Source organism: Oryzias latipes, chromosome 5, assembly GCF_053564925.1.
Source record: "Oryzias latipes strain Hd-rR chromosome 5, Olatipes_Hd-rR_3.1".
Classification (NCBI taxonomy): Eukaryota; Metazoa; Chordata; class Actinopteri; order Beloniformes; family Adrianichthyidae; genus Oryzias; species Oryzias latipes.
In genome coordinates, this window is record NC_136241.1 from 14,868,492 (window position 1) to 14,895,747 (window position 27,256).

Genomic DNA, 27,256 nt, shown 5'->3' on the forward strand with positions numbered 1-27,256 from the left:
AAGACAATGGTATATTTCTCACTAGAAATGTTGTCAAAATAAAAATTAGTCCTCAAAATACCTTGTTTTATGGGATATTCCACCGAAAAATGAACGTGCATCCGCCATGTTTTTTGCTCACGGCAGGCCAAACCTCCAAAGTCACGTGATCCTGAGAAGGCTCGTAGAAAATGAATAGAAAAATGAAACGTATCCCCCTCACAGTTTAGGGGGCGTTTTTGTAAAACTCTCACGCATTTCCATGTGGACAAATGTAGCTACTACACATTTTAGGATGAGACTGGGTTGCTGGCACACATGCCCCAGGTTACCAACTGTTGGTCTATAGTAAAAACTAAAAACGTACAATCTTTCAACTCATATTTCTCAGCTGTGAGCTCTCCACTCATTGTTTTTGAAATATCTGTATATAAATATAAACCTAAAATTATTATGTATGTTTATCCATTATGCAAATATATGCAGTCATAAACTATGCAAGCTATGATTCAATAAAGTTCATTGTGTCTACAAATTTAAACTGAGTTCTTACATTTGTATTTTTTCTTTTTTTATCAGACTCGGTTTGTTTTTGTCAAACATACCTTAAATGTTTTTGCGAAATACCTTCCGCCTTCGTCACAACTCAGTTTATGCAAGCTATGGATGAGAAATGTTATCATTTCCTCCTAGTGAGAAATCTACATCAAAGGTTTGTATTCTGGAAATTTTTGCAGAAAAACAAGACACATAAATCATTTGGGGGGATCTGCATAAAGTAGAGCACAGAAAGTAAGTATTTGATTCCTTGTTGGTTTTGAATTATTTGCCACCTAAAAGGGAATTGACAGTCTGTCATCTTAATGTTGGGTTTATGTATACATCGAGAGACAGAAAATCACAGATAAAATCAAGAAATCCACTTTAAGTATTGGAACCCTCTTGCTGGAAATTAGCCTGGAAAGGCTTAGTACTTTGTATCAAAACCCTTATTAGCAGCACAGATGTCAGACATTTCCTGTTGTTAGTTGATAAGCAGGTGTCTGCACATATCAGCTGGAATTTTGGTCCACTGCTCTTCTAAATCATTTAGATTCGGTGGCAGTCACATAGCAACTCTAAGCTTGAACTCTCTCCATAGGTTTTCTATAGGATTAAGGTATAGAGACTTGCTGGGCCACTCCATGACCTTGATATGCTTATTCTTCTGCCATTTCTTGGTTTCCATGGTCGTATGTTTTAGGTCATTAACCTATTTTGAAAGACCAACCCACGACCCATTTTAAGCATCCTGGTGGAAGGAAAGGAGGTTCTCACACAGGATTTGACGGTACATGGCTCCGCCCATTCTCCTATGCACACAGTGAATTAGCCCTATTCACAAAAACACCTTAATAATATTTTCACCTCCGTGCTTGACAGTGGTGATAGTGTTCTTAGGTTTAAAGGGATCATTTCTCTTCCTCCAAACATGACAAGTTGACTTGATGCCAAAGAGTTCAGTTTTGGTCTCATCTGACTATAACACCTTCGCCCAGTCCCTCTAAGACATGAAGGTTTTCACTGGCAAACATCAGGCAATTCTGAACATGTGCCTTCTTAAGGTGGGCTACTTTGCCAGAACTGCAAGATGTTAAACCTTTGTAGCATAAAGTGTTCACCAGTGGTTTCCTTGGTGACTGTGGTCCCTGCTGCTTTGAGCTCATCTACTAACTCCTGCTATGATGTTTTAAGCCGGTTTGTCAGTGTTTGCATGATCATGGAAAACCCACCAGGTGAGATCTTGGTTAGAGCCACAGGACTGAAAGCCATTTTGTAATTCTTGTTCTTTGCCACATTTGCACCAGCCGTTGTCTTCTTAACCCCCAGCTTCTTGCTGATGGTATTGTAGTCCATTCCAGTCTTGTGCAGGTCTACAGTCTTCTCCCTTAAAATCACTGCAAGCTTGGAGTCTGACTGAGTGATTCTGTAGACAGGTGTCTTTATACAGGTGACAGGTTGATTAGGAGAGTCTAACTGGTCTCTGTGAATCAGAAGTCTTAATAGTTACTGGGGGATCAAATACTTCTTCCAACTTAAATATTTCCCTCAATGAAATGCAAATTTCTATTTAAAAATTTTAATGGATTGTCTGTGATTTTCCATCTCTCACTGTCGAAAAGATCCTGCCATCAAAATGACAGACTGTGTGTCGGGGTCCCGCCGAGAAAGGATGCAGAGGAGCCAAGGTGAGGAGGATCTGTCTTTATTTCCGACACTGTGAGCACCGCGCAGGGCCACGCAGCACATAGCACTCTGTCACTCCTCTCTCATTACACCACCTGCAGTGCTCCCTCTTAAATGGGACGCCACGCCCACGGGGCGTTGCTCTCCATTCCATCCAGGTGGCACCACAGGTAGTAATCATTAAATGAAAAATACATCAACACACAAACAATAAAACACGGCGTGGCCCCCCCTCGTCATCTGAAGGTGCCACACCGTCACACCATCCCCCTCCTCTGAGAGATCGACGGTGTGCGGCGATCCAGTCCAGCCCTCCGCCGCCGCGCAAGCCCACGCCGAACCACCAACCCGTTCCGCAGGCGCCCCTCGCCTAATGTAGAGGCCCTGCCCGGTTGGTCTACAGGCATCAGCGGGACTGTCCTCCGGCACGTGCTCCTCCTCCCACTTCCTCGCGTCGGATGGATATACGGGCTGCGGCTGCTCCACGACGGCGATCCCTCCGATCCGCTCCTCGGTGCGCCGCTCAAGTCGGTCCCAGCCCCGGCTAAGGCCCTTCCTTCGGCCACACGCCCCCGCTGGTCTCCTCCCGGATGGCACCTCAGCCGATCGGAGCCGCCGACAGCAGGTTACAGGCGAGTCGTTACGCCTCTCCCGGAGCACTCCCCTGACGTCCCGGTAGACGTCGGTCCGCCTCCTGTCCAGCTCCGCGCAGGCCTCCAACGCCCGCATCCGCGGCAGTGGAACCGGGCGGTGTGCCCGTCCCGCCTCCGGCCGTCTCCGCGCCCCGGCGGTCCGCCCCTGCTGCCCGCGAGGTCCGCCGCTCGTCATGGACGCCGTAGTGTCTCTTTCCGGGCCCCTGGCCAGGCCTGATGCTCTGACAAGGCCACCCGGATCCACCCCCTCTTCCTTAGAGGATGAAGTACCTGGAGGAGGTGCTGAGCTGCCGGGGAGTCGTCGTCCCCACCACGCCGCTGCGTCCCCACCTTTTTGTGGTCTCCTCTGCGATCCCACTTCTGACAGCAAATGTGGTGGGGTCCCGCCGAGAAAGGATGCAGAGGAGCCAAGGTGAGGAGGATCTGTATTGATTTCAGGAAACTCAACTCCATCTCTGAGTTTGACACCTATCCCTTGCCCAGAATAGATGACCTGCTAGAGAAGATTGGACCTGCAGAATACATCACCACCCTTGACCTGTGCAAAGGGTATTGGCAAGTCCCTCTGGAGAAGACGAGTCGACCGTACACTGCATTCCAAACACCTGCAGGGTTATTTCAGTTTACTGTTATGCCCTTTGGTTTGCATGGTGCCCCAGCCACCTTCCAGAGGTTGATGGACAGAGTGCTACAGGGATGTGGCGTCCCATTTAAGAGGGAGCACTGCAGGTGGTGTAATGAGGGAGGAGTGACAGAGTGCTATGTGCTGCGTGGCCCTGCGCGGTGCTCACAGTGTCGGAAATAAAGACAGATCCTCCTCACCTTGGCTCCTCTGCATCCTTTCTCGGCGGGACCCCGCCACAGACTGTCAATTTGTTTTTAGGTGAGCAAACCCACTAAATCATTAAGGGATCAAATACTTATTCCATCCACTGCAAAAAAATGTAAACATCTTTACCATGACTGAAAATGAAATTTTAGGAGCAATGTTTTATAACCACTCTAGAGTATAAGAAGCAGTTTATTTCTTTTTATTTCTTTAGTATTTTTTGTTTTTTTTTACAATTTTCTGTAATCACTGGATTCCTTTAGGAAGTGTTGCACATATTTGAGTTACTCTTTACATGAAACTCCTACAAAGGCCCAAAGAAAAACAAACAGACAAAGGAAAGCCCATTGTTAAACAGAAAGTTTGTGATGCCACGTATTTCCAGTAAAAAGATCTGCAAGATCTGAACCTTCATTGTCTGGTTTTTATAAACGTCTGAGTTGCATTTCTGGTTCAGTTGAGGCTCAGGTCTCTGTGTAAATGTTCAAGAGCACATCAAACAAACAAGGATGCAGATGCCTCAGAGATAAAGAGATGCTTCTCTGGCAGCTGAAAAAGCAGACAGACAAGTGATTTGATTTACCTATTATGTTGGATTAAATACTAAGTTTTCTGTTTTCTTTTCAAATTGTAAGCCGGTTGCAGGAAAGACGGGATTTAAGGACATCTGTGTGAATTATCAATGTATCCTAACTTTCAGGAAATATTTCACTTCCATTCAGGCATTTACTTGGCTCAGAGCCAAAGGACATTTCTGCTTCAACAATCAATTCAGGCTTAAATTTGATGCGATACATGAGCCGTTTCAGTTCCCTCACATTTGGCTGGGAGGTCATCCGATAGAGGTCCTTCAGTCATGAGAAACACTTAGAACTTTCTTCACACACAGACGAACCATGTTGATGGAAATATCTTGGGTGCTTCGAAAAAGAAAAAACCAAGTGAAACATCTCAACATAAATTCCTTTTATTTAGAGGAAAGAAAACAAAAACTTGAATTGCCAGAACACATCACACATCTAGATGTTTTAATCTGTCTTTGTGCCGTCAAACAGATTTTTTAAATAACAAATTTGGTGATAAATTATGAACAATGTTTCCTATCTTATGGTAAAAATATTTTTAAAGAAATGTTGGTGAAAATGTATAATTTGCTTCTTCATAAACAGTAAATATTTCTTGTTTTCTGAAGAGTGAAATCAGCTTTGCTGCTTCTTTCTCCCACTACTGCTTCAACACCTTTAGCTCTCTTTAGGTCTAACCATCATCCCAGCATCAGGTCCTAAGCTGCCTGTGGCTGGAGACACACAAGTGAGCGGAGGGAGGGAAAAAAACAAAACAGCCTGATCCTCTGAGGGAGCTTGTAGGAAATGTTTGTAACATGTAAACACAAAGAAACTGGGGACTGAAGAGGAAAGCTGGAAACCAGCTAATGTAACAGGTTCAGTTCGGTCGCCGATGCACAATGAGGAGGGGGAGACTCAAATCTGGTCACTGCGTCTTTAATTCTTTAAAACAGCGCAAAAGAAAATAGCATCAGTGGACATCACAACTGCAGCTCCCAGCTCAGACCGCTCACTCCAACTGGTTGTTTACATTCATCCAAAAAGTTCAATAAATGTACAATTTTCAGAATAAAATATACTCAGACACAATGCCATACAATAATAAAACAAAAAGAAAACACATTTGGTAAATACAGCATTTAAAATAAAACATTGTTAAACAGAATAAGACAAAATGGCGGAGACCAACCTTTAAAACAGCGCAAAAGAAAATAGCATCAGTGGACATCACAACTGCAGCTCCCTGATCAAAGGAAAAAGAGCGCATCAAAACCGGCACCAAAAACCACATAAAAATATAGTTAAAAGTAAATGTAAATTATTCGAGAGCAGTTTCTTGTCAACTGCATCCATTTTTAAACATATTTAAGAAACTTATACCCGTTTATTTTAACAGCTAACTAAAAATATTGGGAGACTGCAGAAAACGCGACTCACCAGCTCAGACCGCTCACTCCAACTGGTAAGGGAGGGGCTGCGGCCGCATGGTGAAGGCAGGGTGTGTCCCACTAATTGCCTTCCCTGCGCAACAGGTAACCATGTGGAACACATTTTTCTTGTGAAATAATGAGATTAACCAAATATTTATATAACGTGCTAACTCAAAATAAAATAATTTCAAAATTAAATAATCACTGAAGGTTTGAGAATGTTCATTAAAAAAATCAATTTGCTACACTAACAGGGATGGCATTAAAGATCAGCTGGGTAAAGAAATTCACAAATGTAAAAGAAATTATAAACCATCCAGCTAAGGGTTTCTTTAACAAGTCAAACAGGTGTATTTCTGCATTGAGCACTTGCTTGTTAGAAGTGATAAGGAGTGTGGGTGACCCAGTTGGACATTTGGTCTTTAGAGCGTTTGGCAGAGCTGTGGGTGGTGAACAGAGATTTAAAAGCTTCAGACTTCTCCTCCAAGTCCTGGATGGATCTTTTGGTGGCAGAGCTTGTTGAGGACTTGGAGCTCTTAGAGGAGCTGGAGGATCCAGAAGGTCCAGCCACAGCTGGGTGGTAAAAAAAAAAGACAAACTATAACTATAAGGTCAAAAAAGATAATAAGCCCAGAGAGATTTAAAACAAGTAAAAATATAGCAATTTTAATCAACATTTTTTGAATGAGCATTAATTTTGGTACTAGTTCAACTAGATTGGTTTGAAAAAGCTTGATGGAAGTCTCTCCGAACTTTAACAAGGTACAGAATAGCAATCAATAATCTCTACTGAATGTGGAAAAATTTGACTAGACGTTCATAAAACCTTAAGGATGTTTTTATGCTATGGGTTTAAGTCATTTATAAACTCACTGAGGTTTATGCATAATCATGAGCTACTTTATATCTGCAACCCAAAAGAGTCCTCTCACACAGCTAACTTGTCTGCTGCACTCTTGTTTTTCATAATCTTTGCATTTGTTAGTGTCTATGAATCAGTTTATCATTAGTTTTCAGTTGTACCCAAGTGTGTTTATCCTACCTGACTGGCTGCTTCCATCACCATTTAGCATGGAGCTCCTCCCAGCTGTATCGGCTGGTGGAGGTTTTGCAGCTCCTGCGCAGAAGAATTAGGAATCGGTTCATTATGACCAAAGCACTGCGACTGATGACACGATCAAGCTCTTTCTGCCTCGCAATAAAGACTGTTCGGAGTGTTCTGTAAGTGATCTCCATTTTAATGAAATCTAGTTCTATCATTTTCAATTATTCAATTAAAACAACTGTCAGTAATGCATTTTATTATGAGATATATTTTCTACTTTTGCTAGTTGCCTAGTCCTCTGTTACCCAAAATAAAAACTGGAATTATTTTTATTGAAAACCTTTTATGTGAAAACAGGAGATGGGGGACATTTGTAACACTTTTCTTAAAGAGAATCTACAGTAAAGGTTAAAACAATAAAATCTTTCAACTCAAATTTCTCAGATGTGAGCTCTGTGGTGTCCAGGGTGTCCCTTGCCTTCGCCCATAACTGGCCGGGATAGACTCCGTGACCCTGAAAGGGATAAACGAAAGATGAATGAATGAAAAAAAAAAATTACTGTCACAGGTTAATGTTAAGGAAATAATGTCACAGGTTTAACAGGTTTCACAGGCTAATGTTAAGGAAAAACTGTCACAGTTTATACTATGGAAATAACATAGTGGGAGTGGCACTTTAGCTCAGGCGGTGGAGCAGCTCGTCCAACAACCGAAGAGTTGTTGGATGCCAAGAGTTTAAGCACTGACAATATTTTTATATTGAATGAAAAGTTTCAATAGGATCATTTTCAAATCCGTATCCAAAAGAAGAGGCACAAATTTTCCTTAAATGTTTTGGACTTGCTAAATATTTAAAAATATTTATCCTTTTTGTGGCCCTGGGAAGTGTGCACAAACATATCTTAAACAAACAGAGTCCATGTGTGCTTTACTTTGTTTACCAGAGGAACCTGCGTTTTAATTGTTTGCATTTGTTTTTAATGACCATAATTCTCATGAAGAACAAAAAGTTTCCTTTTAACCTGACATTCATCTGTCCCAGGGTAACATGACAAGCACTGTCTGTAAGCCCCTGGATCCTATTTAAATTCAAATCTGACATTAATTCTACAATTCCAAATGGTATCTGCCCCTTTCTTTCAGCAAAAGCCACAGACTGAATTTTTAATAGTGAATTTGTTAAAGCATTTGCTGTAGGTAAGTGCTTTGTCAGATGTTTTTCAATCTTTTTATGGGGTTTGTTGCATTTCAAAGTGGCAGCCACATCCCAAATTTTCACTTCAGCTAATAACTTTTAACTGGACACTTTATCTTTTGTCTTCCACTTTAGTTACTACTTTGTCGAAGTATGAAATGCCTTCACCAGAATCAATTTTCCTCTTTTCTTGAGAAGTTGTTAAAGATGGATTATGGATTTTATGCACATCATTATCAGGCTTTGTTTCCCTCAAGTTACACCACAGGCTGATTTTAAGTATTTTATTTTGCTTGGAAAAAACAATCTTGCTTATAATGGTACACTTTCGGAAGGTGGTCAGAAACAGGCATGTGGATAAGTACAACATATTTAACATTGTGTTAAAAAGGCCATGCTGCTGCTAAGACTCTGCTGAAAATGAATGGCTGTTCTATGTCAGAAATGAAATCTACTATATAAAAGAAGGAAAATGTCCCAGTTTTCCAACTACAATTTCCAAAACAGATAGCAAAATGTAATAACTAAAAAATTACGGGTTTAACGATTCATTTTAACAACTTCTGACAATTCATATCAGAATTTGTGGTTGATGATACGATTTATAGTGGATATTAGTCCATTTTGAACAATCCCATTCAAGCTCTAGAGTCAGTTACTGCCATTATCAAATGACACACAGACTTTTACTTAGTCACTAATTTGATGATTAGGTGTTTGGCTAAGTCAACCAGAATCCTGCAGCAGCTGGTGAGGGGACAGACATGGTTGATGTTCAGTGGAGCGACATTACAGACGCTTAGACTGCAATGATGAGCTGCTGTTAAGCAAAGTTCAGAAAAGAAAAGAAGAAGAGACACTTCTGGTAAAAAAAAAATGTCTGGGGTAAATCAATGGAAATCAAGAGGATAAAAAAAAGATGCAAGCAACATTAGGCAGGAAAATGGACGTGGGAGGAGAGTGGATAAAAAAATGATAGGAAGTGTGTGCACGATGTGCGAGTATGTTCTTGCATCAGGTGTGGCGTGTGTGATTGGGTGTTACTGTTGGTAACCAGGCAGGGATGGACCTTGTCTCGTGGGGATGTGGGGGGAGCGCCTTAATCAGCTATGAGTACGACCAGAGAATAACACAGACACTGACAGAATCTTGAGCTAAGGGAACTCTGCCTCGCTGCCAGGACGAAACAAAACAAGCCTGGCCAACAAATTTAGCTCGAATACTGTCAACACTGCTGCTCAAGCCGCCAGTGGGAATCCTTTTTGTTCCTCCCAGGACTTCACATGGATTGTAGGAACTTAAAGAGGACTTCAGAAAATGATCCAAAGAAACGCTTAAATGAGAAGTTTTACTTCTTTTTCAAACAGAATTGCAGACTGAACTGCCTCGAAGGTAAATAGATCACCGTTTTAATTTTGTATATGCTATTTACATATGTAAGTCTTTAACATGGTCATACGCCTTTGCTTTCATCTCCTGGTTCAATGAGAGACATTGATGCTATTCTAGATTATGCACTTGGGTTGTAGACTCAGACTCCTCAGAGTTTGTCAGGAAAGAGGTCTTCTTTAAAAACAAACATAAGTGGAGACATTTTTAAGTAGATCACAAGTGAAATCAATAACATTAGTTCTAGTCTCAACAGGCTTAATTGAGGAAGTATAATGTACACAGCATGAGGAAAAATACTAATATTTGGCTTAAAAAATACAGGAGAAAAATGAAACGGCATGGGAACAAAAATACTTTTTGCTGCTTTATTTTTACACTGTGTACATTATATCCTCTATTTTTATAATGCGATTGAAAAATAGAGGAACTTTGTATCAACGTTCTCTAGTGCTTTTATGACATAATACATAGTGTAAGCCAAACTTATACAAGCATAGCACACTTTTACAAAAAAAAATACATTGGGAATTTAATGTATAAAAATAGGACAGAAGGTAAAAAGAAAAATCAAGATCCACAACAAAACTAAGACTGAACTAACGAAACAATAATCTTACCAAAACACAGCATCAAAGTCCATTTATGCAGTGCAATGTAAATGATTAACATAAAAAAGCGGAAGGAAATTGGTTTCCTAAACACAATAAAATTAGAGTAGAAAGCAAAAACATTTAAAAATTAAATAGTAAAGCTTAATAAAAAAAAGGAACCTTCACCTAACTTAATAAACATCGAATTCCAGGAATTATCAGGACAGAATTTAGCAAGAAAAACACAAAACTGCAGCATGACAATTACTGATGGAGCAATGGAGAAACATGATGTAATACTTCATTTCCAATACTAGTAATCTCAATGGTTGCATGTCAGCACTTACTGTATATACTGATAATGGAATAAGCATCTCTCAAGCATAAGAACAGATGAATATTAAACTTCCACAAATATTTGCTGTTAGTCAAGTAAGGGTTAATGGCCGACGAAGTGTGCGTTTATTACTTTTTAACGCACGCCGTGGAAGCCTGAACCGTCCGACGTGATGCGGAGGACGGTTGCTTCTGCGAAGTGCGTTAAAAGGTAATAAACAAACACTTCGAAGGCCATTAACCCGCTTATACCATGGTCACTTACAAAAAAATATATTTTTAATCAGTTTTAGCACTTTATTCTTGTTTTTTGTTCAGTTTAGATCACTTTTTCACAAAAAGCGGACTATTTTTTATGTGGTGCTGCGCGTTGTCATGACTACAAGTTCAAGTGCGGAGCGGAAGAAAGTAGGATCATATGGTCATCGTCATGATAAGTGCACCTCTTACCGCTCGTTATTGTCCAGATGATGAAGCAAAGTGTGATAAAGAAACAAATACACAAGTAGCTTCCAAAATTTTACTATAACAAATCTCTAACAATAAATCTGAACATTAGCTGTCAACGAAAAAAACAAAAACGGTTTTATTAATTAATAAGTTATTTTACATCGAGCTTGTTAACTTTGAACCGAGCAAAAAAATCGGGCTTAGGAAGACAGAATTGTTTATTTAAAATTAAATTCAACATTGCCATTAATTGTAAAATTTGAAAGAGATACTGGCATGTCCATCATATTGCTGTTCGAAGGACAGATATTTAGTTTTTGTGAACCCTGACCACTGCTGGTGGCGACGTTGCGGGACGACAGAATGTTGCTCCATTCTCGTCTTTCCTGGAGTGACGGAGCCCAGTAAGCCTGCAGGCTGCTTTCACAGCGGTGCCCCGTCACAGACATGATCTGGCGTGATTCCAGACCGGCGTCTGAGAGTCGACCCACAGCCGTGCTCCACAGACTGTGATTTGTGTAAATCTGCGATAGACCCACCTTAAAAAACAAAACAAAAAAAACAATCATAAACACGCAGGTTATTTACAAAAGCAGGAGAGGAGTTTGACAAAAAAATAGGGCTATGTAGATCGATGTACAGACCTCTTCACTAATTTTTTTTAGCATTGCTCCCAGGTAGTTGACACCCATCGGTTCCCTGGAGTACCAAACCTCCAATGCTGCGGTGTCAGAGCGCTTCGGATGCAGATAAAAAGATTTTGCATCTGGGGGACGTTTAGAGATGTATTTCTTGAAACTTTGTATTGGGCACAGAGGATCCCCGGGTCTTGCAAACATAAAACCTCTTAGGTTTTGCTTGTGTGGGTCGTTTGGAGTTTTGTGATTTTTAGTGTCCAGATTATGCGATAGGCTAAGGTATTCCACGCCTTCCTCGTCTCTGTGGATGCTAAAAGATGCCATTGTCAGCTCACGACACCCCTCCCTCCCACGTCGAGCCAAACACAGGAATACGAGGATGGTGAGGGCTGGTGTCTTTCCCACTCTTTCTGTAGCTGGTGTCTTTCCCACTCTTTCTGTAGCTGGTGTCTTTCCCACTCTTTCTGTAGCGCTTCATTATGGACTTAAAAACCGCATTGCTGCTCTTGAAGACAGTGTCGCTTATGATGTTGACGTCTCTTACATGGCGATTGATGCGGGCTCTCAAGCTCCCCAGACTGGCAACACTGTACTCTCCTCCATCCTTAGTGGACTGAACAGACGCATAAAAAAGCCGCAGACTCTCATTGAGAGTGGTGGCAGTGTAATTTTCAAAGTTGATGTCCATGTATTTTTGAACCAGGAAGTCTCGAAATATATTAACTGCCCATTTCGTGATTTTCTTTGTGTTTACCTCGTCCATCTTCCAAAAAGTTCAATTCTTCCGGTGTCACTTCATTGTGTCTCCTCTCCCTCTTTTGATGTTCTTGTCTCTCTTTCTCTGTGGCTGCATCCCAGTCATCAAAATTATCAAAGTCACCGAACAAGTTAAAAGAAACAACGAAATCACTCATGTCTTTTTTCTGGCTCTTGGTAAACTGTGAAATAACGTATTTCGACGTATGCTTTAAGTTTTATCCTAGCGCAGTGATATGTGACCGGAACTTCTTTTTTCACCATGCGGTTATCAGATTTTAATGCACACCCAGCAGCCAAACAGAATCGAGTATTCAACCGGACCATGGTATATGCTTTACTTAACACAGGGGTCTGGAACCTATGGTTCGCGAGCCATATATGGCTCTTTTGATGGTCGCATGTGGCTCGCAGACAAATCTTTAATTATACTTTTTTTTATCCTTAGTCCAGTCCTTCTCGGGCGCGATGCCATGCCAGAGGCGCGCAGTATTAGCGGTGCTTGGAGAGAAAAATCTGCGCCAGCACTATCAGTTTACTATTATCTATTATTTCACAGAGTTTGTACCAGCCTGAAACCTGTGAATTGCCGTGCCTAAAACTGCGCGCTCCCGTCTCTGAGAAAGAGTGCGCAGTTGCGGGGATGGGATGTGTGACAACGAAAGCAGAGGGTGGGGCAGGCAGCAAGGGGAATCACGCAGGGATTGTAAAAACGTAAAACCCGCTGCCCGTCACTCACTGCAGCATGTGAGTGTGTGTTTGGCTCCAGGTCTGCATGTGAGCCGTCTTTCTCACATGTACAAAACATTCATACCAACCAACGATCACGTTTAAAGTCTCAACGCCTGCATGAAGCAGAAACTCACCACCGATCAACCGGACTAAACCATCAGCAAAACTACTACGAGAAATACTCATCATTTATTAGCAACAGCATAACGATGTTATTAAAAAGAATCCACAGAGTTATCATACTTTAAAAATGTTGAAATTACATCAAATGCACACATTCACTTGTATATTTAGTTTTAAACATTGTCGCGGACTGAGTTGGATGACTGTCGGACCACGTTAAAAGTTCTGGAGTTCAATGAACGCATCAAGTAGAGATCTGATTGGCTCTCAGTTCTGTCGCTCAGCCTGTTGTTAGGTAATTTGGACCATTGGGGCTCAGCTATGGGCCGAATAAGGGAAATGGGAGGGCTGGAGCGGGAGCAGGGGAATATAAAGTTGGGAGAAACGCTCTCGTCTCAGCGGGAGGAATTGAGGAGTTGATGAATTAATTGTACAGCGTTTGTTGCGGTCTACAGTAATCAGAATAAAACACCTTAAAAGAGGTTAAGTCTTCGTGCCACAGTGTGGGAAAGGGAAACTACATTATTGTATGGCTCTTTCGAAATTACTTTTAAAAATATGTGGCGTTTATGGCTCTCTTGGCCAAAAAGGTTCCCGACCCCTGACTTAACAGCATATGTAAAATATATTGTTCAGTTTTTTTTACAATTTAATTGATTTAACCCACATATAACCATGAAAGTCCTGTTGAAAGTATAAAACCTCGTGTTTAATGGGAGTCCTGGCTAAGCGGTAGCAGATACAAATCACTTACTGCTGATAAAGATGTGGCTGCCACATGTTTACTGAAGTGTAATACAAGAAATTGATGTTCCAAAAATACAAGCTCATTGTTTGAAATATAAATCCTTAGAAATTAGTCTACATATTTTGAAATATCCAATATTATAGAATGCGCTGATTTAGAATCCTGGTTGATAACAGATTCTCAAAGTAGAATCTGCCAAAATGTATATAGGCAGAATTGTAGTAGGTTTAGGGGATGTCATCTGGACTTGGTTTTTAAAGTTAGAAGACGTTTCACCTCTTATCCAAGAGGCTTTGTCAATTCTGAATAAGCTGGTCGAAGAGCTGGTATATATGCACTCATGGGGGAGGAGTCAGACCTGAAACTGGATGGTATTGTCAACTTAACCTACATGGTTTCGGGTCGTTAAGAGTCCTTTGTCCTCAGCTGGGGGTTGGGGTATGTTTGCAAAATCTTGTGAATTCCTAACATGATGCTCTGAGAGATTAAGTCATCGACAAGCCTCTATATTACAGACTGTACCCGGGTAATACCATTCCATGCATTTATGGCCTTCACAAGATTTTGCAAACAAAGTCAAACATCTTCAGCTGGATTCTGACGAGACGATGGTGTTTTATGATGTAACTTCCCCCTTCACCTGGATTCCCACCACCAAGGCAGTGATTTCAGTGAGGAAGAGATTACTTCAGGATCTCAGTTACAAGACAGAACAAATCTGACACCAGACTCAACTCCACATATTTCCAATTCAGGGGAAACTTCTACAGGCAGAGGCACGGCTGAGCTATGGGCTCTCCAATCTCGCCCATTGTGCCCAATTTGTACATGGAAAAAGACAAGAGAAGAGCCCTGGACTCTTTCCCAGGTACTACTCCAAGCCACTGGTTCAGATATGTGGACGACACTTGGATCAAGATCAAAATCCAGGAAGTGGAGACTTTCACAGATCATATCAACGCAGTCGACAAGAACATCAAGTTCACCAGGGAAGACACAAAGGACAACACCCTAGCCTTTCTAGACTGTGCTGTGGTCATTGGAGAGGACAGACAGCTCCAGGTTGAAGTGTACAGGAAGCCTACTCACACAGATCAGTACCTGTTATTTGACTCAAACCACCCCTTACAGCTCAAACTAGGCGTTATCAGGACACTACAACACAGAGCCCAGGAGGTGCCCACAAGCTCTGACAGAAAGAAGAAAGAAGAGCAACATATCCGCCAAGCCCTCCGAACCTGTGGATATCCCAACATACAGAAAAACAAGACAAGAAGGAACAAGAGCCGAAAGGGAACATTATTTCAATTCTGTATATCTCAGGCCTGTCTGAAAAACTTAAAAGGATTTTCAAACAACATAACATCCCAGTTCATCTCAAACCAGTTAATACTCTCAGACAAAAACTGGTTCATCCAAAGGACAAAATTTCCAGCTACAAACAGAGTAATGTTGTGTACTCTATCCACTGCAAAGAGAACTGCAGGGAACATTATATAGGAGAAACCAAACAACCTCTACGCAAGCGGCTTTACCAACATCGCAGAGCCAACCCAAGTGGACCTGAGTCTGCAGTACATCTCCACCTGAAGGCCACAAACCACTCGTTCGAGGACAGTGAAGTCCGAATTCTAGCCAGAGAGAAAGGATGGTTTGAGCAAAGAGTGAAAGAAGCCATCTTTGTCAAGAAGGATAAACCTTCTCTTAATAAGAATGGTGGTCTCAGGTTTATTCTTCCATCCATCTACGGCAGTGTTTTAAAACCTAAATAAACCAAACCAGTTCCACCTGGGTGGTTAATAGCTGAAAGAGATGACCAGTTTGGGGAAGGAGTCACTGGCTCCCCAATCCCCAGCTGAGGACAAAGGACTCTTAACGACCCGAAACCATGTAGGCTAAGTTGACAATGCCACCCAGTTTCAGGTCTGACACCTCCCCCATGAGCGCATATATACCAGCTCTTCGATCAGCTAATTCAGAATTGACAATGCCTCTTGGATAAGAGGTGAAACGTCTTTTAACTTTAAAAACCAAGTCCAGATGACATCCCCTAAACCTACTACAATGGAACCAACCTGGATGAATGAGAGTCTTCATAGACATATAGGCAGAATTAGATTTCTTTCTAGAAACTAAAAATGAAAGTATGTGGAAGATAAATATGACCAACATTAACTCAAGAGACCTGTATTATTATAATACTTACACAATTACACAGTTTAAAAGTGTACCGGTACGACTTCTTCTCTCTTAACCAGACTTAAACATTGAGTTAAACAGTATAGAAAAGAAGAAACTGCAGGGAGAATATATGAGTAATTTTACTACAACAATTGCAAACCAACTTTTCTAAATACGGTCGCAGATCAATGGGTCAGCACATATCTGCTCAATTACAACACCAGGCTTTAGTATATTTATATTTATTGCTGGTGGGTAGTGGCTCTGCAACATCAACCACGAAACATTTAGTGGATTTATGATTCACACAAATACTATTTTTGCCTAAAAGGATCTGATTAAACAAACAACCAAGAAATCCAAAAAAAATTTAAATTAAGCAGGACGCTTTTAACATTTTTAATATGCTAATATCATGATATTGGTTATTAAAATGATAGATGGACCTATTTATAATTGAACATGTGTTGTTCCATCTTTACAAGGTCAGTTCAAGAACAAGATACAAACCCTAATAATATCATATTTCTATAGAAAAAATTAAGGAAAATGTTTTCTTGTCTAAAGAGCTTGTTTGGCTATTAAAAATATAGCTGTTCCCCCCTCCCCCTACTAGGTTGGTCAGATCACAACCTGGTTCATATTTTACCCGTCTATAAACCTGTGGTGAAACGATAACCTCCAACTACAAGATCTGTGAGAAGATGGACAGAAGAGGCCAGTGAGGAACTGAGGGACTGTTTTGAGACCACAGACTGGGAGGTGCTGTGCGGATCGCACGAGGACATTGACAGTCTGACACACTGCATTACAGACTCCAACAATAAACCACGCTGTCATCTACTTGATGCACAGAACCCTGCTACACCTGGAGGAACCTGGAAGTACTGTTAGAATCATGTTCTTCGACTTCTCCAGCGCCTTCAACACCATTCAACCATCACTGCTCAGGGGAAAGCTGGAAGGTGCTGAGGCTGACCTTGTGGATTGTTGACTACCTCACCAACAGACCACAGTATGTGAGGCTCCAAGACTACGTTTCTGCCCAGGTGGTCTGCAGCACGGGGCCCCACAAGGGACAGTGCTCTCTCCTTTTCCTTTCACACTCTAAACATCTGACTTCCACCATGACTCAAACCTGCCATATCCAGAAGTTCTCCGATGACACAACCATCGTTGGACACGTGTTAGAAGGAAATGATCTGGAATATAAGAAGGTGATCAAGAACTTTGTGGACTGGTGGAAACTCAATCATCTTCACATCAATGCCACCAAAACGAAGGAGATGGTGGTTGAATTCCGCAAAAAGGCTTCTCAGTCTCCTCCAGTGGTCATTCAGGGACTGGACATCGAGAGGGTGGATGTGTATAAGTACCTGGGTTTTCACATCAACAATAAACTGGACTGGTCAGATAACACAAGGGTCCTGCACAAGAAGGGCCAGAGTCGCCTCCACCACCTGAGGAGACTGAGATCCTTTGGTGTGTGTAGGCCACTACTCAAGACCTTCTATGAGACTGTCGTTGCATCAGCAACTTTCTATGCTGTGGTCTGCTGGTGTGGAGGAATTAATGAAAAGGACAAAAAGAAACTGGACAAGCTGGTCAAGAGATCTAGCTCTGTCCTGGGCGGTTCCCTGGACTCAGTGGACTCTGTAGGTGAGAGGAGGATGCTGACCAAGCTGTCCAGCATCCAGAACAACCCCTCTCACCCCCTGTATGCAACGGTGAAGACCATGAGTAGCCCGTTCAGCCAGAGACTGCTGCACCCCCCCAGTGCAAAAAGGAACATTACCGGAGGTCCTTCGTCCCAACAGCAGTCAGACTGTTCAACAACACGGTCTAAGGACTGCTGAAACCGCTGTTGCTATTTATTACCCTATTTAACTTGTTATTTATGATGTGTACTTTTACTTCCACTTTGTATTATTACTATTTTATTCTTACTCATTGCAACTTTGCTTTTTGTCTTTTTCTAACTGCTATATTTCTTGTTTTGGCTGCTGTGACAACTGAATTTCCCTCCGGGGATCAATAAGTCCTATCTTATCTTATCTTATCTTATCTTATCTTACTACTACAGGAAAAAACTTAACTGACAGGAATTATCCCAGATAAGAGTTTTTGTGAACTAGATTTCATAGCCTAAGCTACTAAAACTGGTTTCATCAATCAGACATAGCCTACATATTGAACTCATTTTAGTATTCCTAAAGGCTCTGAAAGAACTTTGCAACTAACTGAACCAAATCTCTTTTTCACAGGAGCTCTTTCTGAGGCGGTGCTGGAGTATTACGGACAGACAGGACTATTATGTACCAGTTTGTAGGAAAAAAATGCAGCTTCTTGCTTTGCCTAGGAATAAGCATAATTATAGTTTCATTTATCTATTTCAAAACTAGAATCCCAACTGACCTAAAGCCGCTGCAGAGTTCTGACTGCAGAAACTTTTCCAATGAATGTAGGCCCATTCTGAACGGCCTAGAAACAGCTGTACAATGGTATCGGCGCGACTGCCATGTACGTCTCTGATTCTGCATTTGTGTTTTTAATTTGTTAAATTAAATGCAAATAAACATTTTGATCCAATCTCTGATGTAACTACTAATACCCTGGAGATGAATGAACTCATGCTTTAGCCATAAGATTTCAGGATAACACACGCTGAATGCATTGGCAACAAGAACAATCTAATCCTATTGCAGAAATGTCAACTAAAACACTGATTTAAATTTGTTTAATGCTTAACTCTGGGTTCCTAAAACAACAGCTAGATAGACCTTGTCTTGTTTACGTGGAAGACCACGTAAACTGACGGAGAGGGGTCAGCGGATGTTGAAGCGTATAGTGCAACAGAGCACCAAACTTCATGTGACCTTCAGATTAGTACAAGTATAGTATGCAGAGAGCTGAATAGAATGGGTTTCCATGGCCGAGCAGCTGCATCCAAGCCACATGTCACCAAGCGTGAGATGCAGTGGTGTAAAGCACACCGCCACTGGACTCTAGAGCAGTGGAGACGCGTTCTCAGGAGTGATGAATCACTCTTTTCCATCTGGTAATCTGATGGATAGGTCTGGGTTAGGAGGTTGCCAGGAGAACGGTACATTTGGGACAGCATTGGTCCAAGTGTAAAATTTGGTGCAGGAGGAATTGTGGTGTGGGGTTATTTTCAGGACTTGATCTTGGCCCCTTAGTTACAGTGAAAGGAAATCTGAATGTTTCAGGATACCAAAAAATTTTGGACAATTCCATGCTCCCAACCTTGTAGGAACAGTTTGAAACAGGGTCCGTCTAACATGATTGTGCACAAGTGCACAAAGCAAGGTCAATAAAGACATGAATGACAGAGTCTGGTGTGGATTACCTTGACTGGCCTGCACAGAGTCATGTCCTAAATTGGGATGAATTAGAGTGGAGACTAAGAGCCAGGCATTCTCCAACAGCATCAGTGTGTGACCTCACCAATCCACTTTTAGAAGAATGGTCCAAAATTCCTATAAATTTAACCCTCAACCTTATGGACAGCCTTTCCAGAAGAGTTTAAGCTGTAGTACCTGCAAAAGGTGGACTGACATCATACTGAACTCTATGGGTTAGGAATGGGATGGCACCACAGTTTATATGCAAGTCAAGGCAGGTGAGCCAGTAGTTTTGTCGATACAGAGTAGGATGGAAGACAATCATCTCGCGACTGGTATGTTTAAAATCCTAAAAGCAAATGTTGATTAGGCCTTAGTCACTACACCCTTATGGGTGGATACAGGCGATTGATCAAGCACAGTAAAAATAAAAGGTTATGCAAAATAATGTTTTAATGACATTGGGATTCATTTTTTCTGTTTTCGTCAACAGGTGGAAAACTACATCCTAAAAGACAATCGGACGTGTTCAGAATTAATCAGAGACTTGCACTTTATTACTAGACCCCTGAGTCAAGAAGAAGAGGACTATCCCTTAGCTTTCATTATGACTATTCACAAAGATCTGGAGATGTTTGTGCGTACACTACGAGCTATTTACATGCCCCAAAATGTGTACTGCATTCATATTGATGCTAAGGCTCCATTGGAGTACAAACAAGACGTGAGGGGGTTAGTCAGTTGTTATGAAAATATATTCCTTTCCAGTCAAAGTGAAACAGTGACCTATGGTGGCTATTCTCGCCTGCAAGCTGACTTGAACTGCATGAAAGATCTAATCAGGTCGAACGTAGGCTGGAAGAAGGTTGTGAATTTGTGTGGACAGGATTTCCCCATTAAGAGCAACCTGGAACTTGTTCAGCACATGCAGAGCAAAGAGTGGAGGGACAAAAACCTTACACCTGGGGTCAAACAGCCAGCGCACATCAGATCCAGGACAGAATTCCAGCATCAGGAGATTGTAGGATCCCACGTCATTCAAAAAGGAGAGAAGAAGGAACCACCTCCAGATAATCTGCAAATTTATTTTGGAACAGCGTACTATGCTTTAACAAGGGCGTTTGTAGACTTTGTTTTGAAAAGCCCGATAGCCCTCAACCTCTTGAAGTGGTCCAGAGACACCTACAGTCCAGACGAGCATTATTGGGTGACACTTAATCATCTCAAAGGTAAGATTTTGACAATACAACATCCTACTACTGATTTTAAATTATTGTACCAAGCATGAATTGTAATCTTCTTTATTTAACTATCTTTACATAATGATAAAATGATGAAACCCTAGAGGAGCATTTATGAGGGATTGTATGACTCTTTGACACCACCTGTCCTATGACTCAACACCATTCTAGGGACAATTAGCAATACTCCCGGCATACTTGCATCAAATAAAGTATAATAGAAATGCCTGCACAATACCATAGAACATAGAATTTGGGGACTTCTGTAATCTTAATGAACTAAAAAATTGAAATGATTTCATGCCATGTGTTAGACAAGTGACATTTCTGAGGCAAGTGATTCAGATACACCTCAGAAATCTGTACTTTTTTTGTAAAGGAGCTCCAGGCAGCCGTGTTGATGGCGGTTGGGAAGGAAACATCCGAGCAATAAAGTGGAGTGATCAAGAAGGAACAGCTCACCAAGGTTGCAAAGGTAAAGCATATAAGATCTCACAACAACTAGTTAATGAGTAACAACTGAATTATAAAGACTAGATTGTTTTAGAAATGTTTGAAATGGTAGTAATATCTCAAAAAAAAATGTTTCCAGTCCTTTATCCGTTTGACCGGAAAGATTTCATGTGTACACTTGTTTGAATTATGTAGGACTGCATTTTATAATCATGAAGTCCAATTATTTATAAAACTTGCATGCAACACAAACTGCCATCCATCCATGTTTTTAACCCGCTACATACTTTATGGTGTAACGGGGTTGCCAAAGTCAGCTGACTGTTGGGCGAAGGCGGGGTACACCTCGGACAGGTTGCCAGTCTGTCCCAGTGCAACACTAACTTTTCCATTTATTTAAGAGCAAACAGACAAATAAAAGCAAACAAAACCATCGTGCACAGATTTAAGTCATAAAATATAAAGCCTAAAGTCCAGGTTAACCGCTGTCTCTATTTTCAAGGACACTACGTTAGAGACATCTGCGTTTACGGAATGGGGGACATCGAGTGGATCATCAACAACAACAACATGTTTGCCAATAAGTTTGAAAGTAATGCCTATCCTGAGGCCTTGGACTGTTTGGAACAGTGGCATAGGAGCAAAGTGCTCAACCAGGCAAAGATTCCATTTCAACCATCGTGGGTTCTGGCGATAACAGAGAAATTAAGCACCAGCGATGACTTCAACAGCACTACAGTGACATGACATGTCTGCGAATATAAGCAAGTCATTACATATCATTTGTCCTCTCTCTAAAACATATAACATGTTTCAATTAGGCCTGCATAAGTAATCGCAAACTTATCGTTATTGCGATTTCAAGCTGTGCAATACCCATATCGCAAAAGTCAGCGAAAATTGCAATAAATGGTAAACCTTAAATGTGCTAAAACAAACTTATGGCAAATTGAACTATTTAATGAATTGAATAAATCCCTTTATGCATTTGACCAATCAGACCGAGCCCTTCACATTGTTGACCAATCAGATGGAGCTTCTATGTTATATGTGACCCTCCTAATTAGAAACAGGTCATTTGGAGAATAATTTAAGGTATTTTGACTCTTGTTTAAATTAAACTTTTGCAGGGAAATGGAAATGTTTTTGTTGTTTTTGGTATTTGTTCATTTATCGCAAGTTATATCGTCATCATACTTTTACATGCCGTAAATGTGGAATACATATACTTTAAAGATGTTTTTAAATGCCTATACATATATTTATGTATATACTGCTAAGATGTTTACCTATTGTGGAATAAACTAAAGTTAAAATAGTTATTTTAAACATGATGTCCAGTTAAGACACGCCAATACCTTCATGTCTGTAGAGTTTAGTGTGTTCAAAGTAGGGCTGCATGATTTGAGGAAAACTTGCGAATTATGATATTAATGATCAAAATTGTGATGACAATATAATATTTATATTTACATAACATGGTGTCTGCTACCTAAGCTCAGAAGATGAGCAAGCTCTTTTTACCCTCGATTTTGTCTCTTTGGCTGAAAGTTTATAATTATAATCATTTTAACAATAATTTATACTTTATTTTTTTTATTTTTTAGCATTGGTTATTTTTTTTTATTTTTTTTTACCATAGTAAGATTTGTGAATTTATGGCTGAGGATCTCCTGAAACTGTAAAATAAACTGTAACGTTTATCTGCTGACAGTCCATATTATTTTATGCTGCACAAGTTTATGGAATAGATTAACAGCAATAATAAGCATGAAAACGATGGCTCACCAAAGTAAACACAATGTATTTAGCAAAAGGAGCATTTTTAACTTTTATGTTAATTTTTTACAGCATCATATTTTTAAGAACTCCTGTGCGTTTGTTCAAAGTTTTAAAAAAATTACTCCTGAAAAAATGCAATTTTCTCTTTATATTTAAACATTTATTGATGAAAATGAAACAACAGTTCAGATACAAATCTAAATTGTAATAAACTGTAACTTCAAGCTGAACGAGTCGAGCTCTGACATTTTTTCTGCAGGAGACATTTTAAACACGCTGGCCGCTACACTAACATAAATAAATACAAAACCCTGTTTTATTTTAGTGGATTTGCTGCTCCTTCTGAGTCTGAGAGAAACGGACAAGAAAGTTTGAAAACGGCAGAATACCGTTCAAACAGAACCAATACAAAGTCCAAAGTCCATGTTTACCTCCAAGCACCGTCATCACGAGACAGAGATACCTGATTGGTTGGAATCTAGACCAATCAGACGGCTGTTTGATGGAAGCTTTGTCACACTAAACTGAAGCTTCTGTGAGAAAAATCAAAGATTAATTTAAATACAAGTCAACATCACTTAAATTGCACTCCAAATCCCCCTCGCCTACATAGGAGGCAGGCCTAAAACATCAAAGGGATCCATCCGATCGGTCAACAACGTAAAGTGGTCCACATGATTGGTCAAATGCATAAAGGGATATTTTTGATCCGTACAATACTTCAAGCTGCCATAAGATCGTTTAAGCACATTTTAAGCAACCATCATTGCAATTTTTGCTATCTTTTGCAATACTCGTATTGAACAGCTTGATATGGAGATAACAATAAATCTGCGATTTACTGTGCAGGCCTAGTCAAAAGTATTAACAACACAATTAAGCAAAGTCATCCTTGAGTTTCCTATTTACTGTGGTTTGGCGGGGCGGCCGTGGTGCAGCGGTAGGGCGGTCGACCCATGATTGTAACATTGCAGGTTCCCGCCTTGCACACCCATGAGTCGAAGCGTCCTTGGGCAGGCGGGCGCCTGTGTTTGGCAGCGGAACCGCCACCAGTGTGTGATTGTGTGAGTGCATGTGTGTGTGACTGGGTGAATGGGTCTGTGACTGTAAAGCGCTTTGTCTTTGTAGGAAGAAAGGCGTTGTACAAGTATACGCCATTTACCATTTGTCGAAGGCACTATCCCAGGAGCACTAATCTGAGCAGAGGTAGCCACATCACTCTCATCAGCCACCTTTGTCATCTCATCCAAGATAGGAAGCTATCAAAATAGAGCAGCAAAGCAATACAAGGAGACCAACCAGAGTTGTTGTGTTCTGTGTTGATATAATAGACAGAACATCAGTGTGGAAAGAGGCAAAGGCCTCTGTCCACACTGATGTTATTCAATGCTTTAGTCTTCACTTTTAGTGACAGATGAGTTCTGGGAACCTGTTCCACCTACATCAATGAGATGTGGGAATGTACATATGCATTACAAATGCATCTTCCTCACTTATGAATAAACAACACACAGCCAAAGACTTAATCACAGCTGCCCTTACAGGGGAATATGGACTGTCTGCGGTTAAAATGATCAAACATGTATGACATACGCAAAATATCAAATGCATAGACCACTCTGTGAGCATGTAGAGCCAAAATGTTCACGCACTTTTTTTGTTCCAATTTTTATGACGTCCCTTAAGGTGGCACCACAAGCCTCAAAGTAACTACAAGAAACACCTGAGCTTCTAAAAGACTTCTAAGAAAATAAGTCACCGCTCCTCTCTACAATCCTCCTACAACGGATCTGGACAACCCAAAAATCTGTGGGACCCCGTACGGGTCAACCCTTCCATACGGGTGCATGTGACGCTCCATGTGAGTGGTAACGTACCAGGCAGCTGTGGTCAGACGCCACATTCTGGTTGACAATTAAAGTTTAGCAATCCATAAACATTATTTTGTGTGGTAAAGATGGAAAATTTGGATCGGGCTGGATCTAATCCCCATTACATCTTTTCCTCCTCAGACTTTTTCTTTAAGCTGCAGTTCTTCGTTTTTGTTCAGGGTTATATTGGTGGGTCTGGGTGGGTGAAGGGAGGAATCTGGTGAGGGAGGGGTGCCAATTTTGTGTGAGTGTCAATTGTTTTTTTTTTAAACTATTTTTCATATTTTATGGCTATTTTATTTCCTTTTATGTAAAGAGCTTTGTATATTCAGTCGGAATGAAAGACGCTACACAAATAAATAAAGTTTGAGTTTGAGTTTGAAAAGGAGAAGAGACAGGATCCATGAAACTGTCTTAAAGACCCACTTCAAGGAAAAGTGTATTTTTGGTGTTTTTAACATTGTTCTCATAAATGGAGGAGGTAATAAAAAGAAATTGGCTTCAAATTACAATTCTGTGCATTTTTTTATCATGGTGAATCAGAAGCAGACAAAAAATAATACTGAACAAAACCTTATAGATGAGACAGAGAAATTACAGTGAGCCACAAGCTCCCTGCTCAGCTCCATTCTGATGCATCCGCGTCCAGACAACTAGATCTATGTACATCTTCATTTTCCTCGTCTGAGCTGGTATAGGCTCTAAAGTGTACGGCTGGATTGCTCCAGTATGGTCATCATTTTTGTTGCACCAATGATGTTAGGTTGGGGTTGTGAGGGACTGACTGTAAGCTAGTAAGAGAGAGAGTATAAACAGATGGATCATGGGAAGGAGGCGGGCTTACTCTGTGCCAACAGTCCCGCCCACAACTCAAGACACGAATTTCTAATGAACTGCTGCTGCTGCTCTACAAAAACTATTTCATAAGAAATGACACAGGTTTTTGATTTAGGTGAAACACTGCATATTCAAAACTAAAAGACCACTGGGAACGCCTTTAAAATAGATCAAAAGATGATCAGTGGGACTTTAAAATATTTAAGTGACATTAACCCCAAAGTTAGCTGAGTAAATCCCAATGATTTTAGTCTAGTCCTGTAAACAACTATTAAAAGCAACTACATACACATTCTTATCAGTCTTTACTTGTTTTTATTACAAATCTAAAGATCAAAGGTAAAAGTGGAATCTTTGACCAGTCTAACCACAGCAGGGAGGACTGGAAAAAAACCTTTCTATGATGAATTTTGGTGGAAATTCTAGAGTCCAGCCAACAAAAATTAATATTTTATCTAAAGATCAAACTTTGAGGCTTGTATAGCCAGCAGTAAGACATCTAAAAATAAAGTCAATACTAGAAAAAGTATCTCTGGTTTTAAGTTCTATTCAAAACACAATAAAAACATTTAAAAAAAAACACACAACAAGGTTTGTCTGCAACATTTTTTAATAGAAGGGACACTTAATCATCCACTGCCTAAAACCTAAAAAATAGCCTGTGCGTGGGAAATCACAACCACAGCCTTGATGCTGCTTATAACAGAGGAGAGCCCAAAATAATCTGAAGCTTCTTCTCATTTCAGAATAAACTAGAAAGAAAACAGAAACAAGCCAAGCTAGAGACAGTAAAACCTAAGTAATACCACAGAACTGAGCATATAGGTGATTACAATCTGATGTTTATATTGAAGTAGTGCTTCCCACAGAACAACACAATCATTTTTAAGGACACAGTGGCCCTATCAGCTCAAGTTTACTTTCCTCAGCCTCGTCGAGCCAGTTTGGTATGGAAGCGATTGTGTAGCATAAATAAAAAGAAAAGTCAAAACCAGAAATGCTTTTTCATTTTCAAAATTAAGCTGCATTTTTTTGACTCAAAATTAAAATGAAAAAGCAATCCACCAAAATGCTTTTTCATTTCCTTCCTCAACACTGCTTATTCTGTCACTTAATTAAAATGATAATGAAAATGGTATTTGACATTTCATTTTCAAAATGTTTTCTGGTAAATGTGTAGCATAATTCATTTAAAAAATGTCTAATTTGACAATTAAAATGGATTAATAGAAATGCTTTTTAATTTTCAAAATGAAGCTGGATCAAATGACTCAAAATTAAAATGAAAAAGCAACACTTCAAAATGCTTTTTCCTTTTCTACTTCAACACAGCTATTTCTGTCACTTCATTAAAAAGATAGTGAAAATAGTATTTGACATTTCATTTTCAAAAAGTTATCTGGTAAATGTACAGCATAATCAAAAAATGCAGCTTCATTTTGAAAATGAAAAAGCATTTCTGGTTTTGACTTTTCTTTTTATTTATGCTTCACAATCGCTTCCATAGTTTGGACAAACGGTTCAACAGCTTGGTGTAACAATAGAAACCTTTTTTTCAGGTCTTTACCGGTTTATCTTTGATGTTCAAAATATATCTATAGTTGCTTAACAATAAAGTATATAATGTTAAGTATTCCAAATATACTTGATATCTTAGGAAAATTAAAGAAAACTGCCATGTTTAGGTATTTTTATTCTATGGGAAAAATAAAACACACTGTGGGATACTGTTTTAGACAATAAATGTGATTTTTCTGAAATCCACTTGGGCATCGAGTATTGTGTCACATTTTTTTTTAAATAAAAATATAAAGGAGGCCAAATGCACTACAATAGAAGCC

The 27,256-nt window shown here is 40.3% G+C and overlaps 1 protein-coding gene and 1 long non-coding RNA gene across 8 annotated transcripts in view; one reads left to right on the plus strand and one right to left on the minus strand.

Annotated features, from left to right (window-relative positions):
* Positions 1-27,256, minus strand: part of LOC144992153 (uncharacterized) — a 94,644-nt gene that overhangs the window by 67,201 nt on the left and 187 nt on the right. Inside the window, exons 2-4 of one of the 3 annotated variants that reach the window (XR_013656012.1) lie at positions 6,726-6,800; positions 5,691-6,256; positions 5,174-5,496 (exon numbers count right to left, since the gene is read on the minus strand). The exons of 1 other annotated variant lie outside the window; for it this stretch is intronic. This is a non-coding gene — a long non-coding RNA (uncharacterized LOC144992153). Of the gene's footprint in view, positions 1-5,173; positions 6,257-6,725; positions 6,801-27,256 lie in introns of those variants that run through there. One more of the 3 variants, XR_013656011.1, reaches the window with a different exon arrangement.
* Positions 8,610-27,211, plus strand: LOC144992145 (putative beta-1,3-galactosyl-O-glycosyl-glycoprotein beta-1,6-N-acetylglucosaminyltransferase 7). 5 transcript variants are annotated; one of them, XR_013655957.1, is made up of 6 exons: positions 8,623-9,315; positions 18,134-18,389; positions 19,725-20,460; positions 20,852-20,947; positions 21,428-23,913; positions 24,394-25,084. XR_013655957.1 is itself a non-coding variant. In XM_078947169.1 (5 exons), the coding sequence occupies exons 2-5, from the start codon at positions 18,183-18,185 to the stop codon at positions 21,670-21,672; spliced, it is 1,284 nt and encodes a 427-aa protein (XP_078803295.1). In that variant the 5' UTR covers positions 8,623-9,315; positions 18,134-18,182; the 3' UTR covers positions 21,673-27,211. The 5 variants fall into 5 exon arrangements, 4 of the variants coding, with proteins under 4 accessions (XP_078803297.1, XP_078803295.1, XP_078803298.1 ...); XM_078947169.1 differs by having other exon boundaries at positions 21,428-27,211; XM_078947172.1 differs by lacking the exon at positions 8,623-9,315 and having other exon boundaries at positions 18,166-18,184; positions 18,272-18,389; positions 21,428-27,211.